At 41.6% G+C, this 18,218-nt stretch overlaps 1 protein-coding gene across 5 annotated transcripts in view; it reads left to right on the top strand.

Moving 5' to 3' along the window:
* MYPN (myopalladin) overlaps nucleotides 1–18,218 on the top strand; it is a 97,784-nt gene that overhangs the window by 62,918 nt on the left and 16,648 nt on the right. For 4 of the 5 annotated variants that reach the window (XM_039324670.1, XM_039324671.1, XM_039324672.1 and 1 more), the window contains 4 exons: nucleotides 2,932–3,048; nucleotides 6,093–6,462; nucleotides 7,960–8,556; nucleotides 12,386–12,530. In XM_039324670.1, the coding sequence (XP_039180604.1) occupies nucleotides 2,932–3,048; nucleotides 6,093–6,462; nucleotides 7,960–8,556; nucleotides 12,386–12,530 (1,229 nt within the window). The remainder of the gene's footprint in view (nucleotides 1–2,931; nucleotides 3,049–6,092; nucleotides 6,463–7,959; nucleotides 8,557–12,385; nucleotides 12,531–18,218) is intronic. The other variant, XM_039324673.1, reaches the window with a different exon arrangement.

Raw genomic sequence — 18,218 nt, 5'->3', positions numbered from 1 at the left:
AATGGGTGGCCAATAAAATTGATAAATAAATAAATAACCCTCCTGCCCAAGTAGGAGACCCTATACCATTCCAGAAAAATGGTCGTCCAATCTCGTCTTTAAAACCTCCAGTGATGGAGCACCTACAACTTAGGTTAATTGTTCTCACTATCAGAAACTTCTCCTTAATTCTAGGTTGGATCTCCCTTTAATAAGTTTCCATCCGTTACTTCTGGTCCTGCCCTCAGGTGCTTTGGAGAATAGATTGAGCCCCCCCCCCCCCCGTGAAAAAAGCAAGAATACCACAAATACCATAACAACAGAATCATCTACCTACCTGCTCTGAAAAAATCCCACTGATTTTAACAGGACTTATTTCCAGGTCACACTAAATAAATTCTAGGTCAAGAATATATGGTTATGCTTCCATTTATTAATGAGGCCCACTTAATTAAAAGGAGCCTATTCTCTATGAGGCCGGAATATCATTAGCACTGAAAGCTTGGAAAGATTGACTGACCCTAAAGATATTCAAGGGGTGGAATTATGACTTCCATTCTCTACTAGATGGCCCTTATTTCAAAACTGGGACTTCTGCTCTTTTCTAGCCTTGATGTGAATGAAAGATACCTTATTTTGTCCCTTGCTTTCTTAGAAGTCAAATCTACACCAGATGATATTGGACTGTACTATATTTATCCAGCTAGCCAGTGGAAGCGTCTTGTCATGCCTCAACCTGTGCCAATTTTTTTCTCTTAACCCTCAGTGCTCCACATTGCTCTCACTCATGAAATATGAGAGAATCGCTTCAGGCATTCCAGCTCTGAAATTGGAGAAGGCCATATCAGGCATTCTCCCTCCAAGGGGGAACCCTGACTGCGACTATTTTTTCAGTGACTTCAGTGGATCTGAGTCAGTGCTAGATGAAAGGGCACAAGGCCCTCATCCAGGGACCGTGGAGTAAGCAACACTAGGATAAATGGCCTTGGAGGAACAAAAACACATTTGTCTATACTTTTCATGAGAGAGCTTTTTGTAGCCTGCTCCTCACTAGCTGATGGTCTATTCCAGGGGTAGGCAACCTTGGCTCTTTTATGACTCGTGGTCTTCAACTCCCAGAATTCCTGTGCTCAAACTTGGCCACTTTAAGACTTGTGGACTTCAACATAGCTGGCTCAGGAATTCTGGGAGTTGAAGTCCACGAGTCATAAAAGAGCCAAGGTTGCCTACCCCTGGTCTATTCTATCCACTTGCCGGAATGCTGAGGAGATTCATCCTCAGGGTTACAATTTTTCTTTCCTTCTAAAGTGCATGGGTTGCATTTTCCCTAAGCAGTTGAGCAGAGTTGGTTCCTGTGGAACTAAAGACTCTTTAGCGTGGGGGGGGGTTCAGTAAGGTGTGGTCAAAAAAGTCCATGGTGGCCACAATGGTCCAATTAAAACTCCTCCCATTTGTATGTGCATCATCAGGGCCACCATCTGAATTTTTTTGACCTCACCCCATAGCCACCCCTGTTTAGTGGGACACTCATGTAATGGTCATCCTCTTTGGCAACTGTTGAAAACTCAGAGTGGTTCTTTTCTCTACAAAATTCTCATCAAGTTCTCTTGAGTCAAATCTACCAAACGGACGGGGTTACAAAAATTCCAGTAACTAAATTATATTCAGTTTGGAGCCAATATCTCCCAATAAACATAGGAGAAGAACATACAGTAGATCAGGAAAAACATTATTTTGTTTCTCACAGCTTTCCTATGAACTGGAAAAAAATTGTTAGTGGAGAATATCCTCTGTTGATATGGTCATGTCCAGAATCATAATCTCTTGGGGCAATGACTCTTACAATAATTTTAAATATTTCTACTTGTGATCACTGCTTGATGACAACAAGAAAATACCCAGAAATCCTTAATCTTTGTTAATATTTAAGGTTCACCCAGATATTGCTTTATTTAAACTTATATTTGTATATCAGTGATTGCATGACATCTGTAGATGCTATATACTAAATCAGGGGTCCTCAAACTTGGCCACTATAAGACTTGTGGACTTCAACTCCCAGAATTCCTCAGCCAGCTATGTTGAAGTCCACAAGTCTTAAAGTGGCCAAGTTTGAGGACCCCTGTACTAAATAAATAGAAAAACCCAGATATTTACTTCTCAGAGCTGCTAACTTTCATATTATCATACTAAGAAAAAGAAGCTAGGATTGTTGTGTAAGACTTTAATCCCATAGGGTTTTTTTTAACTTCAAACCCTAGTTTATCTTCAGATCAGTTACAGAAGTTATGCAAGGGGGGGGGGAATGTCTACTTTGCCAATCTATCAGTCTTTCCCAAAACTGTATCCCAGTGAAGAATAGAAATCTCCCTTCTGTTTTCTCCATAATCACAAGTGAGTTGCATTGAGCCAGAATGACGGTTCCAAAGTCACCCAGCTGACTTCATGCCCAAGACAGGACTTGGACATACATTCCTGATTTCTAATCCAGCACTTTAAGTGCTGCACTAAACCATGTCTTCTTGTCTCAGTTGCTAAATAATGTTACCAGCTTTGGGTTCTATGCATTTTAGAGAATCATGCAATGTTTTGATGAAAGTGTACTCAAAGTTACTCAGTGTACTTCCATAGGTGAGGATGCACCAGAACCTGGATGTTCCTACTCTTAAGTCCAAGTGAGGACATCCAGGTTCTCTCTCTCAACCCAACCTACCCCATAGGATTGGTATGGAGGGAAAAAATATAAGGAGGAGCATTAGGTAGACTGTCTTGAGCATTAGGTAGACTTCTGTGTAAAAGGTGAGACCTGGGGGAATGTAATTCCTATCTTTCTCAATATATTGTCTGGAAATTGTGGCATGAACTATCTAGAGATCATGCCATGATAGGGTTAACTGAAGTGTTATTTCATACTTTATGAAAAAGTGCCAACTTTCTTACAATGGTTTTCAGAGGAGATCTGCACTTTGGTCATCGCTGAAGTCTTTTCAGAAGATTCGGGAAGTTTTACATGCACGGCGAGCAATAAATATGGGACCGTGTCCAGCTCAGCTCATCTAATTGTTAGAGGTAAGACTTTCATTTAAGCAACTTAATCACAGAGATGTTCAGTTTTATTATGTTTTTTTTATTGTCGTGTTATTTTATTTTAATCGTTTTAAAAAACAGCTTAGTCTATTACGGCCCAGATCCTATTCATCCAAGAGACCAACTTTCCTTGTTTTCACACATCCTGACATAGTGGGATCACTTAAGGACCCATCTCTTCAGCAATCCTATCTGATGGGCCCAGGAAGTGGGTCTTCTTTGTCAGAACAACATCCCTACAGATGTTCAACCAAACCCAATATCCTTTAAACAGGCCTTGGAGACCTGGCTTTTCCATCAGATCCTGGGCTGGGATGCATCTCACCCTGGACTCAGCTATTTTGAGTTTGTTTACTGTATATGGCTGTTCCCCATTACGATTTTTAAACTGTATTGTGGGTTTGTTTTTAAATTTATGTGGTAGGCAGGGTCACCATTGATTTAGGCAGCTTCCGAAATATAAATAAATGCACTCTAACAGCCTTGTTTCATTGTTTCATTATATTTTTATCACTTTAAATGTAGATTTATAATATCTAGGGAGGGAGGAAGTTCTAGATTTAAAGAAAATAAACAGACAAGAATATTTATTTCAGTGAAGGTTCAGATTTTAAGCCAGATGAAGTTTACAATTTAGACTCTGTCCAAAACAGAGATTACAAACTGTTGAGTTCTCACTGCACACTAGGTCATTGTTTATTAAACCATGTTTACAGGTTGTGCTAAGTTACAAAACCATTTTTCACAAATCATAAAGTCTGGAACTAAAATAAATCAAATCAACACCATCCTGTGGCTTAGTGTGTATTGAGTTACTAAGTCATTAGTATGTGTTGCAAATATCAAATTATCCCTGGCATTCTGCGATAGAGAAACAGTGCCTTTCTGCCTGCCCTCCCATTTCAGAAAAGGTTGACTCAGATTTCAGTAAATATCTCCAGAACTGTGGAAATTGTTTTGCAAAAAAGAGGTTTGTGAGAATAGGGAAGAATTGTTGACTCCCCAAAAATTCAGCAGCACGAAACAAAAGAAAATAGGTCAACACTAAACGGATTGATTAAAATATTTGTCATTATCCATATTTCCATGGAGTTATTTTGTCTTTTTCGATTGGAAAGAAAATAAGGATCCACCCATTTTCTGTCAATTAGGATAAACAACGTTGATTTATGTCTCACTCTTTTCCCAAATAGCTTCAACAGGATTAGGGAGATACAGAGAGATTAACTAACTATAGATGCTCTCGGTCTATTGTTTCCAACAACTATGCCACTTTCTAAGGAGTCAGAGTATTTCAGTTCTCGCTGATTATTCAATTTATATTCATTTTCTGATCTAATTTATATATTTGGGTCACAGATGGCACTGGAGAAAAAATGAGTGGAGGGGGAAAAATGCTCCCCAGCCACAATCTGTCAAAACAGTTGCTCCATCAACAGCAATTAGAGGTACTTGCTAGACTGTTTTTGCCAATTAAAAAACTGCAGAAGAAATCATGTATTTGTGAAAGATCCATTTAGAACAAAAATTTGCAGGAAAATACAAATAAACCATAGAAAAAAATTAGAGAAAATTGCATACAAATGCTTTGAATTTAGGAAAACTTGCAATCAAGGAATGGGTATGCATGATATGCTTGATAATTTTTTAAAACAATATTCAAATAAAAACAGCCAAATGAAAACTGAGAAAAACAATATGGGTTTCCTCTATATTAATCTAGGACAGGGGTAGGCAACCTTGGCTCTTTTATGACTCGTGGACTTCAACTCCCAGAATTCCTGAGCCAGCATTGCTGAGGGGAAAGGAGAGGTTTCCATTGCTGGCTCAGGAATTCTGGGAGTTGAAGTCCACAAGTCATAAAAGAGCCAAGGTGGCCTACCCCTGATCTAGGGGAAACAACACATGTACAAAAGAGATGGGACTTCAGTCACACAATCACAGATGTCATCCTGACTTTTTTTTTTCTTCCTGTGGATGCCCTTGGATCAATTCAATATTCCTAATCGGTGCCCAAAATGTACATTTTTGTTTGCATAATTCACCCAACAATATTTATTTTCTTCTATTGCTATTGTTTTATTTAAGCATGATAAAACAAGCCTAATCAGGCAGTTCTTGGGGGCCCCGGGACGGCCCATGTTACATGCTGTTCTGAAAGCTGCCAATCTACTTGTGAGTCCAATTCAAGGTGTTGGTTATCACCTTTACAACCTTTCAGGGCACAAGTGCAGGCTATCTGAGAAACCAGCTCACCCTGATGGGACATTAGACTGCCCCACCCGTGCTGGCAAAAGGGGCATGCTGCAAATCTTTTGGCCAAGGAATTTTGGCTGGGAAAGTCTAGAACTGTGGTTCTCAACCTTTTTAATGCCGTGACCCCCAATCGGTCGTAAGTCGAGGACTACTCAACTGGTGCAGCACCGTTTGCAGAATGGGACTTTTGGTGGGCTCAGCAGCGCAGAGACAGCCTGGACAATTCCTATTGGCTTTTGAAAGCTAGAATTAGACTCTATTCAAGAGAGTCTATTCTATTGGCTTTCAAAAGCCAATAGAATAAAAGGGAGTAGCACAGCTAAGGAAAAGGGGAAAAATGGCGGACTGCATTGTTTGGCGACCCCCGTGAAATGGTCGTTTGACCCCAAATGGGGTCCTGACCCACAGGTTGAGAACCACTGGTCTAGAAGAAGAGCCTTTCCTGGTCTGGGTCAAAAGGCCTTGACGGCCAACTAGTCTCAGTCCCTAATGGGGTTGTGGTACATTGGAGGTGGCTGATGGAGTAGATAACACCCCACCTCCTCCGTGGGCACACGTTGCTCCCTCCCTCTTCTTCCCGCTTAGTTTTACTTTAATTGAATTTTTAAATTTAAGATCTTTATTTATTGTTTTAATGTTTTATACAACTGCATGTTATTCAATGTCTGTAAGCCCCCTAGAATCGCTTTTGGCAAGATGGGCAGCATACAATTTTGATAGATAACTAAATAATTAAATAAGCAAACAAACAAACAATGCTTCTGTTGTAGGGCCTGTGGACCAAACAAGTAATGCTGCTCTTCATACCATAAGTTCTCTCAGTTTAGTGGCTTCTGAACACCAGCCTTCAGCATCCACTCCTTCACTTTCGTTGATAGATAACGCTCCAAAACCTAAACTGGAAAGCGTTCTGGTAAATCACAATGAGCCGCGGTCAAGTTCCAAAATCGGCCTCCGTGTGCACTTTAAACTCCCTGAAGATGATAAGGGAAGTGAGACATCATCAGAAGACGGAAGCGGACTTAAAAATCAAGCCAGACCAAACAGTTTTCCCAATAAAATCAATGGACAGGCTTTTAAACTTCAGGAGCCCTCTTCACCCTCCAAAGAGCCACCACCCGTCCTGGCAAAACCTAAACTGTGAGTAAGAAAATACCGGTTGGCACATATTTAATGCCAGAGGGACATCCCATTATAAGTTCAATGTAGTTCTTCTTACTTCATAAATTAATACAGCATTGAGCGCCTGGGCTGAGGAGGTGTAGATTGTTGCTCTTTGTTTCCTAACTTCTTCACTATCTTTATACATTTGAAGCCAATAAGAACACAGAGTAATAGAAAAGTTACCTGTGAATAAATACGTAAGCATCAAGCTTGCAGGAAGTGAAATATGTTGTCAATCTGGAAATATTATTTTGCCATAGAACAGGAATATCCAACCTTGGCAACTTTAAGACCTGTGGACCAACTCTCAAAATTTCCCAGCCAGCCATTCTACGTCTTAAAGTTCTCAAAGTTGGACATCCCTGCTACAGAACAATATTAGGTCTCCAGATTCTTTGGTAAACCTGAAGAATAAAGGATACCCACAAAGAAAAAACTAGGATGTTTTTGGTGAAGTTTTGTTGTGACTGCCTCTAGGGCCGTGGTGGCGAACCTATGGCACGCGTGCCACAGGTGGCACGCAGAGCCCTCTCTGTGGGCACGTGCACCGTCACCCCAGTCCTAGGCCTTCAGCTGGGTTTTATAAAACCTTTTCGCTTTAGGCCTCCGCCGCAGTGTGCAAAAAGAAAAAAAAAAGGTTCAATCAATCAATCAATTTCAACTTCTTGCGGGAAAAAAAAGATCTCGCAAAGTTGGAATTGATTGATTGAACTTTTTAGTCCCACCCAGTCTGCTGTTACCACTGCAGCCACGCCCACCCAAAGGGCCATGCCCACCCAATGGGCCACACCCACCCAATGGGCCACGCCCACCCGGCACCCGACAATACATAGTGGGTTTTGGGTTGCAGTTTGGGCACTTGGTCTCTAAAAGGTTCGCCATCACTGCTCTAGGGAGTTTAACGGGGTGGGCAAAGAGGAGATAAAAAGTCAAGTGAGTGGTTGTGGCTGTGTGATCAAAGTCCCACCCTTTTATTGACGTGACACTTGAAACACACATAAAGAAGGACAGGCTTTGATAACACAGTCATTGCTGCCATCTTGACTCTTTTGACCTCCCCCAGTAGATGTCCCTGCTTACTTCACTCACAAAAATTATTGGGAGATTCAGATTATATTGCAACCTCCCTGTGTTCTTCCACTGCCTTTCCCACATTTTCTTCTTACTATTGAAATTCTGTGAAGGGGCAGAAGAAAAGACGAAATAGGTGTAGCTTTGATTAATAGACATTCTGGCTGGAAAGAAAAAATGAAAAGTATTTCAGGTCCATGGAGGTTTATAATACAGATTTTGAATTGTTTGTTGTGCCTTCCTCCAGGTCTTACTTGCTGTAAAAAAAAAAAAAAAAGCTTTGAAAATACAAGGCAAAATGTATAATTTTGATCTGGTTTCAAAAGTAGAGCCTACAGCTGTTCAATGCCTTCCAAGCACCCTATAATATAAATTACATCTGTTTTTATTTTTTGGATACAGGGATGCCACCCAGTTAAAACAACTACACAATCAGGTCTTGTTTGAGCAACAGCAAATCCAACAACCGTCTTACCCAGTTCCACCAGAGTCATTATTTAGCACCGGCCCAGGAAAATCTGCTACTTTGCCCATTCAGCACCAGCACCAGAAGCAACCTTCATCAGCTACATACAAGCAGAACAAGGTTCCTTCTACGCAGGCATTCACATACACTCGACCTAAACAGTTCCTGGCATCTCAAAACACTTCAGCCACTGGTAGCCTTTCTAGCTTCAGCAATGTACCTCAAGGAACCCAGAAAACGGCGAAGAAGGAAAACCTCTTAGTATCTCCTCCACCAGCCCAATCAAAAGCTCCAGGAGGGTTGACAAACCAAATGGAGCAGCCTTTTCCAACTCCCAGAGAACCTACGTTGCCACCACTTCTGCTCTCTGTGTCTAACATGAACCAGTTCCAGCCCCAAAATGTGCCTCTTATACCTCTGTCTCCTACCAGTCGGATCCAGAATCCCGTGGCTTTCCTGAGTGCCGTTCTACCTGCGCTTCCTTCTACACCCCCAACAAATGCCATGGGCCTACCTAAAGGTGCACCTACTATGTAAGTAATGCAAACGTTGAAAGATCAGGTCAGTGAAAATATACTGATCTGGCTATCTGTTCAGTCAGCAAGTTAAAGTAGCTTTCCTCTCCTCCTTCTTCCCATTCTCCCTTGCATTCTCCTCCTCCTCTACGATTACAATTTTACCTATTTTTCTTAATATCTTAGACTTACCTCTGGATCGTCTTTGCTTTTTTTGTTGTTGTTGTTCCCTGAAATTGACTTGACCGAAGAGAGGATATTATATAATTTAAAATGTGTGGTTGCAATAGTGTGATTTCTAAGGTGACCAACTTTTTTACAATGAAAAGGAGGACACAAATAAATTGAAGAAAAAAATATCGTAAATAAAAGAAACATTTTATTCATTGCAACAATAATACAGACAACTTGCATGTGCAAAGTTTGCCAGCCGGGTGTTTTGGCGCGCTCAGCAGCAATTCCTATTGGCTTTCGAAAGCCAATAGGGGAAGTAGCACAGCTCATGCAAAAGTTGAAAAAAAAAACCATCAAAAAAAGGCCCCGGAACACAGTTCTGAGCATTCTATGAGGGGGAAAAAAAGCCCTGCAGATTAGTCTTCAAATATCGAAAAGGAGGACATGAAGGAGGACAGAACTTACAAAAGGAGGACTGTCCTCCCTAAAGGAGGACGGTTGGTCACCTTATTTCATTATTTATGATTAAAGCTGTAGATGAGGTTATTCTTTCCCACTCAATTCAGTGGTCCTTTCGATAGTCCTTTTTTGGACTATTTGGAGAATCATACTGAATTGTTTCCAAAGGTTCGCAAGATACTTTTTCCTCAGTTAGACACAGAGGACAGCCCTTTGTTATGCTGTTCTGCAGAATTCCGTACTTTTGTTATTATTGTTTAAAGTCTGTTTGAACTGTTTGCAGAAGTCATCTAGAGAACCTTCCACAACATAATGTCCCACCAGATGTATCAAATTATAATTCTCTTACATCCCCAATATAACATTAAATGACTTGGTTGGAGGCTGTGAGAAATACATAATCCACTTCTAGAGGGCAGCAGGCTGGGGGGGGGGGAACTAACTCAGAGGTTTACGTTTTACCTAATACATTCCATCTCATTTTCTTTGGTCCATCACTCTAAAACAAAAGCAAAAAAACCCCCAACAATTATGGATTCACATTATGTGCCAAATAGCCAGAAAGTATCCTTTGGGTCTTTAAAGAATATTCAGAAACAGTGACAACGTGACTCACTAAATGTATCATTGAGTCAAAAAGTAGGATATAAATCAAACAAATAAATAAAAGTCAATCAATAAAAGTTGAGCCTAGGAGGAAATGTATCACCTCTGGAATAGTTAAATATGAACGCTGCTATATCAATGACTATAAATTCATACAAACACTTAATGGCAGCGTTGTCACTCTGTTCAAGCAGTTTCTTAGGACATCCTGATTCTGTCTTGCCATGAGCATTAGAGCAACTTCTATTAATACCAGCTCTTATTTATTTATTTATTTATTTATTTATTTATTAATAAAATTTATATGCCGCCCAATCCCTAGGGACTCAGGGCGGCGTACAAAATTAAAACAATAAATATAACAATAAAAATGAGTGCATTCATACAGCATGTCCCAATCGTATCCCGGCCCCACCGGGGACATCAACCCCAGGCCTGCCGGATCAGGAGAGTTTTAATGGCTTTCTTGAAGGCCGGCAAGGTGGGAGTAGTTCGAATCTCGGGGGGAAGTTGATTCCACCACGTCGGAGCCATCACAGAAAAGGCCCTTCCCCGAGGGCCCGCCGGCTGACGTTGTCTGGCCAACGGGACCTGAAGGAGGCCCAATCTGTGGGACCTCACCGGTCTCTGGGAACTATGTGGCAATATGCGGTCCTGTAAGTGTCCTCATTCTTGAAAAACCAACCTTCACACTGGATTGATTCTTGCCTTTGTAGCTTTCTGATTTTATCTTTTAGTGCTCCTTTGCTTCAGTGTTACCTTATCTGAGCGGGCTTGCTTTTGTAAAATCTATGTTTTAAAATGTGCAGCTCCTTCCAAGGATTTTTGAACTAAAAATAGGATATAACAATATCCAATCACCACCGTCAGCCCATCGATTGGTTAGCAGTGTCAAACCAGGAGGGATGATTGAGTGATTGAAGCCCCATCCCCTTTTGACATGTGCGTTGCAGGCACATAATAAGGGACAAGGCTTTGGTTACCCCCCCCCCCAGTGCCTATCACTGACTCCCCAAATGTTCATCATCATCTCCTTCATCAAAGGGTTGAAATCTGAGTAAAAATATAAAAGATTCCAGTCACGGCCCTGCATAATAGTTAATTTCTTTCTTTGTAAATGGAAACTGTCCAGGATCAAAATGTGTCTGTTTAAAAATAACTAAGTAAAATGAGCTCCAAGTGCACCCTCCAGATATTCAGTCAAGATGCTGAACTCATCCATTTCCTTGTTCTCCCAGATAGAAATTGGGAGATTTCTGTAATTTATACTGCAGCATTGGACAGTCTCTGTTTCAGCAACCAGACGAGATTGAGAAATCATATGTACAGCACCTGCTGCCCTGGAGATTATCCATCCAGCCATTCTGTTGGAATCATCTACTTTTGCCTAGTTAAAACATATGTGGCTTTCCAAAACTTACTGACACCAGCCTCATCAGTCCTAGCCAGCAAGAGTTCTGGGAGTTCTAGTCCCACAATATTTAGAGCAGGGGTCTTCAAACTTAGTCCTTTTATGACTTGTGGACTTCAACTCCCAGAATTCCTCAGCCAGTGTGTCTGGCTGACGAATTCTGGGAGTTGAAATCCACAAGTCATAAAAGGGCCAAGTTTGAAGACCCCTGACTTAGAGGGTTTAGTCTAGTTTAATGTATTGAAAGATTGTTCTTAAAAACTGGTCACCATGATCTAAACAATGCTGAGACCCCAGAAAGTGTATAGAGAAGAGCAATAAAGATGATAAGACATCTGAAAGCTAAATCGTATGAAGAACTGTTGAGGAGTTCAGTATGTCTAGCCAAGTGAAGACAGGGATCAGGGGACATGATAACAGTCTTCTAATACTTGAGGTGCTAGAGGGCAGGATAAGATTCAATGGATGGAAGCTTGTTAAAGCCATATCTAACTTGGAAGTAAGGAGAAATTTTCTGACAGTGAGAAATTAACCAGTGGAGAAGGTTGCATTCCAGAATTATGGGTGCTCCGTTGCTGGAGGTTTTCAAAAGTAAACTGGACAACCATTTGTCTGAGATGGCATAAGGTCATCTGCCTTGAGCAGGGGGTTGAACTATCGGTCAATGACCTCTGAGGTCCCTTCCAGCTCTATGATTCTGGGTTCTATGTTTTAAAAGTCCATGCTTCAAGTCCATGAGGAGGATTCCATGATACATCAACACAACCTCTCTAGTTAAAAAAAAGAAAAAGCCATATGGCTTTTTATATAGGCAGAAAAAAAAATTAAACCTGTATAGCAATAATGATAACAGTCAATGGCATTTGATCTAGTATAATATTGCATTGCTAGGTTTTTTTAAGCATACCTAGGTTCTCTTTCTATTCTATATTTGCATTGCTAGTGTAATTTTATTCAGCATTTGTAAACTAAATGGTATAAGAATTCACAGGACCAAATAGTGGAGCCACTATAGATTTTTTAACAAAAAGCAAAAGGGGTTCTGTAAAGACTCAGACATATCACAGGATTCAGAACCCATCTGAGATAGTAAGTCAACTTCCAGCACTGTCAAGTCTTCGTGTTTTTGCCCCTCGGAATAGCTGATGGATTAAGTCAGTACTTAAGCAGGTGTTAAACTGAGTCTCAATTTCACAGGGGAAGCCATGGAACGCTGAAGAAAAATCTCAACCCTTTGCAATCATCAACAGAGGATGCTATGAAAGATCACAAAGCCATGGTTGTGAAAGATTTAGAGAAACGGCTGCATTTATGGAATGAGGACTCTTTCCATAGTCAACAGGTCAGTTTGTTAAAATGTGTGTGCTTCTGAAATGTCAAAATTTGGGGGAGCTACACCTGGAAAAAGGAAACCTCTCAGGTAGTGTGGCATTCAATGGGCAAAAGGTGTTGATTGCATCAAATGGAGCCCCTTGACATAGGAAAGAGGTAAAATTCTATCCAAGATATGCACTCCCACACCCTGTTCCAAAGTCCCAAACGTGGGAAGGATTTTATAGACTGATCCTACAAAGTAAATGCAAATGTTTCTTGCTTACAATCACTTATTATAGGATATCATGATTTATCTAAAACAGGGGTGTCTTGTGGACATATGGACTTTAGCATGGCTGGCTGGGGAATTCTAGGAGTTGAGGTCCACAGGTCTTAAAGTTGCCAAGGTAGGACTCCTCTGGTCTAAAGCATACAGATTTGTCAATAATTAATAGTTGTTTATACCAGAGCTGTAAATAGCATGGTTTCAATTATCTTGGAACTAGCCATTTCCCCCTCCTGATGAGGGGACAGGTTGAGGAGAATGATACATACTCAGTCACTAACTATTCCAATGACTTCCAATCGAGACAATTGTCTCACCTTGCAAAAGTGAAGGTCCTATCTCACTCCCTAGAGGTTCTTAAATTCTGAAAGTGACCAGGATCAGGCTTAATCCCAGCATGATGGAATGATTTAGGGGTGCACTTTGGTTATCTTCTATTTTTGACTGTGGATTAAATTGCGCCATCCTGCATGGGCTTAGTTTGTAACTTGAGGGCCCTGATAAAGCTCATGGTTCCTTCGCTATGGCTAAGAGGCCCTTTCCACAATTGCATTTGATGCGACAGTTATGATTGCCTTTGTCTGAGAGGCCCTGCTCACAGTCACTCCTGTCTTAGTCGCCTCTTGTCTGGACTTTTGCAGTGCACAAGTCCAACTGATCCAGAATGCAACAAGTAGAGATGGGATCCATAGGTTCTCCTGTATAAGTTTCGAGAGTTGCGTTGGTTACTGGTTTCCTTCTAAGTGCCATTCAAGATGTTGGTTATTACCTTTAAAATCATATATAGCTTACAATTTGGCTATCTGTGGATCCACCTTCTCTTAATGACTTCTCCTCAACTTGTAAAATGAGGAATGATGGGATCTCTCCAAGTTCCTCCTCTTCAGGAGTGTCATCTTCAGGGACTTTTCTCAGTAGAGCTACCACTTTCTCAGTAGAGCATCACCTGATTAGCTTTGCAGAAAGCCATTAAAACCTGGCTATTCCAAAAAATATTGTTGTGGCTTGTTGTGATTCGTATTAAGTGGAATCCTTCTGTTACGGATTTCTATGTCCTATTGCTGTTCCACTGGTACAAGGGCCAATGCTAGTCCTTGTTGCATTGATTACTACTTCAATTTTCTAATGGACGAATATAAACATTTCAGAATCCTGTTTGGAATGACATAAATTGCAGTAAACAAAAAAAATGTGCTTCATATGGAGTGTGTCAACAATATACATCAATAAGTGATCATACTGTGCATCATTGTCAAGATTATATTGATATTTAACTGCTGTTACCAGCACAGTCCATTGTACTGGATTATAATTCAGGATGTTGCCTATCTTGCTTTTAGCAAGGTTGTTGAAGACATCACTGTATCTCCCATTAGTTTTATTTTTTTAATTAACAACAAGGAATGGTACTAAGTTTATTCTTCAGGAGGAAATGGACTGCCAGTTTTTCCCAGAATACCTCTAGAACATGACCCAGAAGCATTCTGGCAGGGGTCTTCTCCGGATGGAGGGCTGCCAGCTATCCCTGCTGCAATTGTCACAGAAGCACCAGAGGAAGGTTGAAAGGGGTACCAGAAAGTAGAACGGTGCACCTGCTCCGGTCCATCACTGATCTTGTATACAAGATCTTGTTTATTTATCTGTGTATTTAACATATATTTGTTAGGCAAGGAAAATAAAACTAGAGGTGGCTTGGGAGCTCATTCCTCAGCTCCAAACAGTACTACCAGATATTTTCTCAGAAACTCTAATACAGTGGTTCTCAACCTTTTTAATGCCGCGACCCCCAACCAGTCATAAGTCGAGGACTACTCAACTGGTGCAGCACCGTTTGCAGAATGGGACTTTTGGCGGGCTCAGCAGGGCAGAGACAGCCTGGACAATTCCTATTGGCTTTTGAAAGCCAATAGAATTAGACTCTATTCAAGAGAGTCTATTCTATTGGCTTTCAAAAGCCAATAGAATAGAAGGGAGTAGCACAGCTAAGGAAAAGGGGAAAAAATGGCAGACTGCATTGTTTGGTGACCCGCGTGAAATGGTCGTTCGACCCCAAATAGGGTCCCGACCCACAGGTTGAGAACCACTGCTCTAATAGAAGTATCACCAAGGAAAGGGGAATATAGAACCTCAAGGTATCAGTCCTACAAGGTAGACCCAAGCAGGAGATCAAATCCCCAAGAAGGCTACTTTTGTTGAGATGGGCTATAATAACAGAATCTTGCAAGTCTGAGTGTCCTGTCCTATACCTCTTCTTCCTTCTTATAGTTTGGTAAATGCCAGTCTGAGGCACTTATGAATGTTATCTGGACATCCTGGTTTAGCTCCTTTCCATCTAGCTTCTGCATATCTCCATCAAGGTCATCTTACTTATTCTCCACATTGAAACCCCCACAGCCACTTTGCCCAAGCCTGCTTAAATCTAAAGGCAAAGTTGCCTCCTCCTTAAGGTGCAAAATATAAGCTACTGTACATTATAGCTAAAGTAGACACATCACTGTTTGTTTTTTTAAAAAAATACTCAGTTCAGCCCCATCCACCGATATGATTGTCTGCATCCACGTGGTGACTTTCCCATCCAAATTTGAAGAGTGGTATTAGACTATCCAAAGTTTGCTTATTTCTGGTCCAAGCAATGCCAAATGTTGGTATATTCCTTTGAACAGGCCAGTGCAGTAATTCATGCCATTGTGTTCATGTAATAGCTTGACAATCCTATTGTGTTCTTTTATTTATTTGGCCTTATATCTTTCATGAAAAGTCAGAAATGGAAAAGAAAGAACTAGGCTTCCAACGTGCAGAGGGATACTCTTCATTTTGGCATGTTTGCACACTATGCAATATTGCAGTGGTGGCGAACCTATGACACACGTGCCAGAGGCGGCACTCAGAGCCCTCTCTGTGGGCACACGCACTGCTACTGCCAGCAGCTTGCGCAGGTCTATTAGGCCGCTGCCGCCACCCGGAGCAGCAGCCCCACCCAGCACAAAGGAGCAAAGCGGTCAGCTAGCAAGCTTGAGTAGAGGTGGTAGAGCACTCCCACGCCCAACAAGCCAAAGGCCACCCCAAGCAGGGAAAGCCGGATCCCCATCAGTACCATGGGCCCCCAGTCCCAGCTAGGATTGCGTGCCTCCCCCCATCTATGCTGGGCTTCCTGCCTACCACCCCACCCACCAGAGACCCCCTGGATCTCTCCCAACTCTGCCCGGCCACCACAGATATCCCCCCCATGAGCAACATCGAGGTGGCTGTGCCCACCCCAGTCACGCCCACCCAGTCTGCCGTGACAACCGCAGCTATACCCACCCAGTGGGCCACGCCCACCCAATTGGCCAAGCCTCCATGTCCCCCCGCCCGAGGGCACCACAATGCTGATGCGGCCCTGGCACTTTGCAATAAATAAGTGGGTTTTGGGTTGTGGTTTGGGCACTCAGTCTCTAAAAGGTTCGCCATCACTGCAATATTGTCTTCCTAACCTAACTCTAGACTCAGTGTGGCAGCCACTTCTTTTACCAAATAATCTAGCAGACAGATGCTAGACCCAAAGACAGGGTCAAAAATGTCAAAATGGCAACATGTAACTTTAAAAGGGGGCTGGGGTGACTTCAGTTATACTGCCACCGTCTTGATTTTTTTAATACACACATGAATACCTCAGAGAGCTGGCTGGCAGACTGATAAATAAATATATAAAAATTCAGACTGGAACCGCCCCAAAGAGTATAGGAGAAGGCTTTGCCTCCTCTCACCCCCTTTGTGACTTGAGTTCACATGTGAAAAAGGAAAAAAGTAATGCTGAGGCTACAGCAGCCTCACTTTCCCATCTCTGTCCGGAAGCCAAACTGAAAGGTTCATTCCAGATTTATTCTCCCATCCAGGAATTCTCACCATGTGAAAGTGGCAATAGCAGACCTAGGACAAGGCATGAGCAAAAACCTGTTAATTGGAATAGAACTGAATTATGGTTAATAGCCCAATGACATCAGGTATCCTGTCATTCTACTTTAGCATGCAGGCTCAACCTAGCTGGAGACTAACTCTTTCCTGTAATCATAGCTAAGATGGCTTTGCAAGTGACTAGCATTTTGGAAGAGATGAGACTTCATATTTTTAGACCTACTATTTTTATAGAATCTAGAACTGAGCTGTCTTCCTGCAAACAGGTCCCAGGGCCAAGTGGGGCAAAACAAACCAAATTAAACTGAGTAAATACCACATGACAGATTGTGAAATAGATTTAGGAATACCCTTGGGATGACTGAGGGGATGTTTTTCCCCACATACCAGCATTGTCAACATTGTGATGCTTGCAGGTGGTCTCAACTTTCCGTATCCCCCGACTTACTAGAATGAAAGAAACTCTACAGAAGTGAAAATTAGCATCGGCACAGCCAATAAATGTTTCAGTCTCTTCCTTTAGATTGAGCTACTGAATAATTTCTAGTAAATCACAAACACATGGCATATTTGAGCAGATGGCAGAAACAAAGGTGCTAAAGTTCCTACTTGCTGAAGGAAAGAGTGAGATAAATTGCTGAAAAGATGATGATAAAATATCACCCAGAGTTTTGCATTAGTGATATATGGCTCCTTTAGAAGCCTCCTTCATTCTGCAGTCACTGAACCAATAGATGAGAGTGTGGCATGTTGTATAAGTTCACAAAGGTTGTACTCCTATGCACACTTACTTGGGATTCAACTGAGTAAGTACACCTAATGGGATTGTCTTTAGAGCAGGGGTCTTCAAACTTGGCCCTTTTATGTTTTGTGGACTTCAACTCCCAGAATTCCTCAGCCAGGCACTCTGACTGAGGAATTCTGGGAGTTGAAGTCCACAAGTCATAAAAGGGCCAAGTTTGAGGACCCCTGCTTTAGAGGATAGAAGCACCAAGTTACAACCTTTATTACTATTGTGATGGACTGATTATTATTCTCCTCATAGTTTCAAGCAAATGTCCCAAGGCAATTCTACACTTGTAACTTACTGTGCTGTACACAGGTAGTCCTTGATTTATGAACACAACTGGGACCAGAATTTCCACTGCTAAGCAAGGCAGTTGTTAAATGAGTCGTGTCTGATTCTATGACTTTTTTTTGCCACAGTTGTTAAACTGCAGCTAAGTGAATGATACAATTGTTAAGCATATCTAGGTTGCCCCATTGGTTTTGTTTGTTAAAGGCTAGCTGGGAAGGCCACAAAGGGCAATCACATTGTCCCAGGATGCTGTAACCATCATAAATACATGCCCGTTGCTGAACATCTGAATTTTTATCCTGTGATCGCAGGGATGCTATAGCAGTCATAAATGTGAGCACCAATCATAAGTCACTTTTTTCAGTGCTGGTGCTGTGCAATATATCAATAATAAAAGAGGTTGGTTTGTAATTTAATTTCCATAGCAATGGCTGAGTGATGCTATAAGAGGTCATAAA

Source organism: Crotalus tigris, unplaced genomic scaffold (genome assembly GCF_016545835.1).
Source record: "Crotalus tigris isolate CLP2741 ecotype Arizona unplaced genomic scaffold, ASM1654583v1 scf7180000024304.1987388, whole genome shotgun sequence".
In the NCBI taxonomy this organism is placed as follows: Eukaryota; Metazoa; Chordata; class Lepidosauria; order Squamata; family Viperidae; genus Crotalus; species Crotalus tigris.
This window is presented reverse-complemented; position numbering and strand designations above follow the sequence as displayed.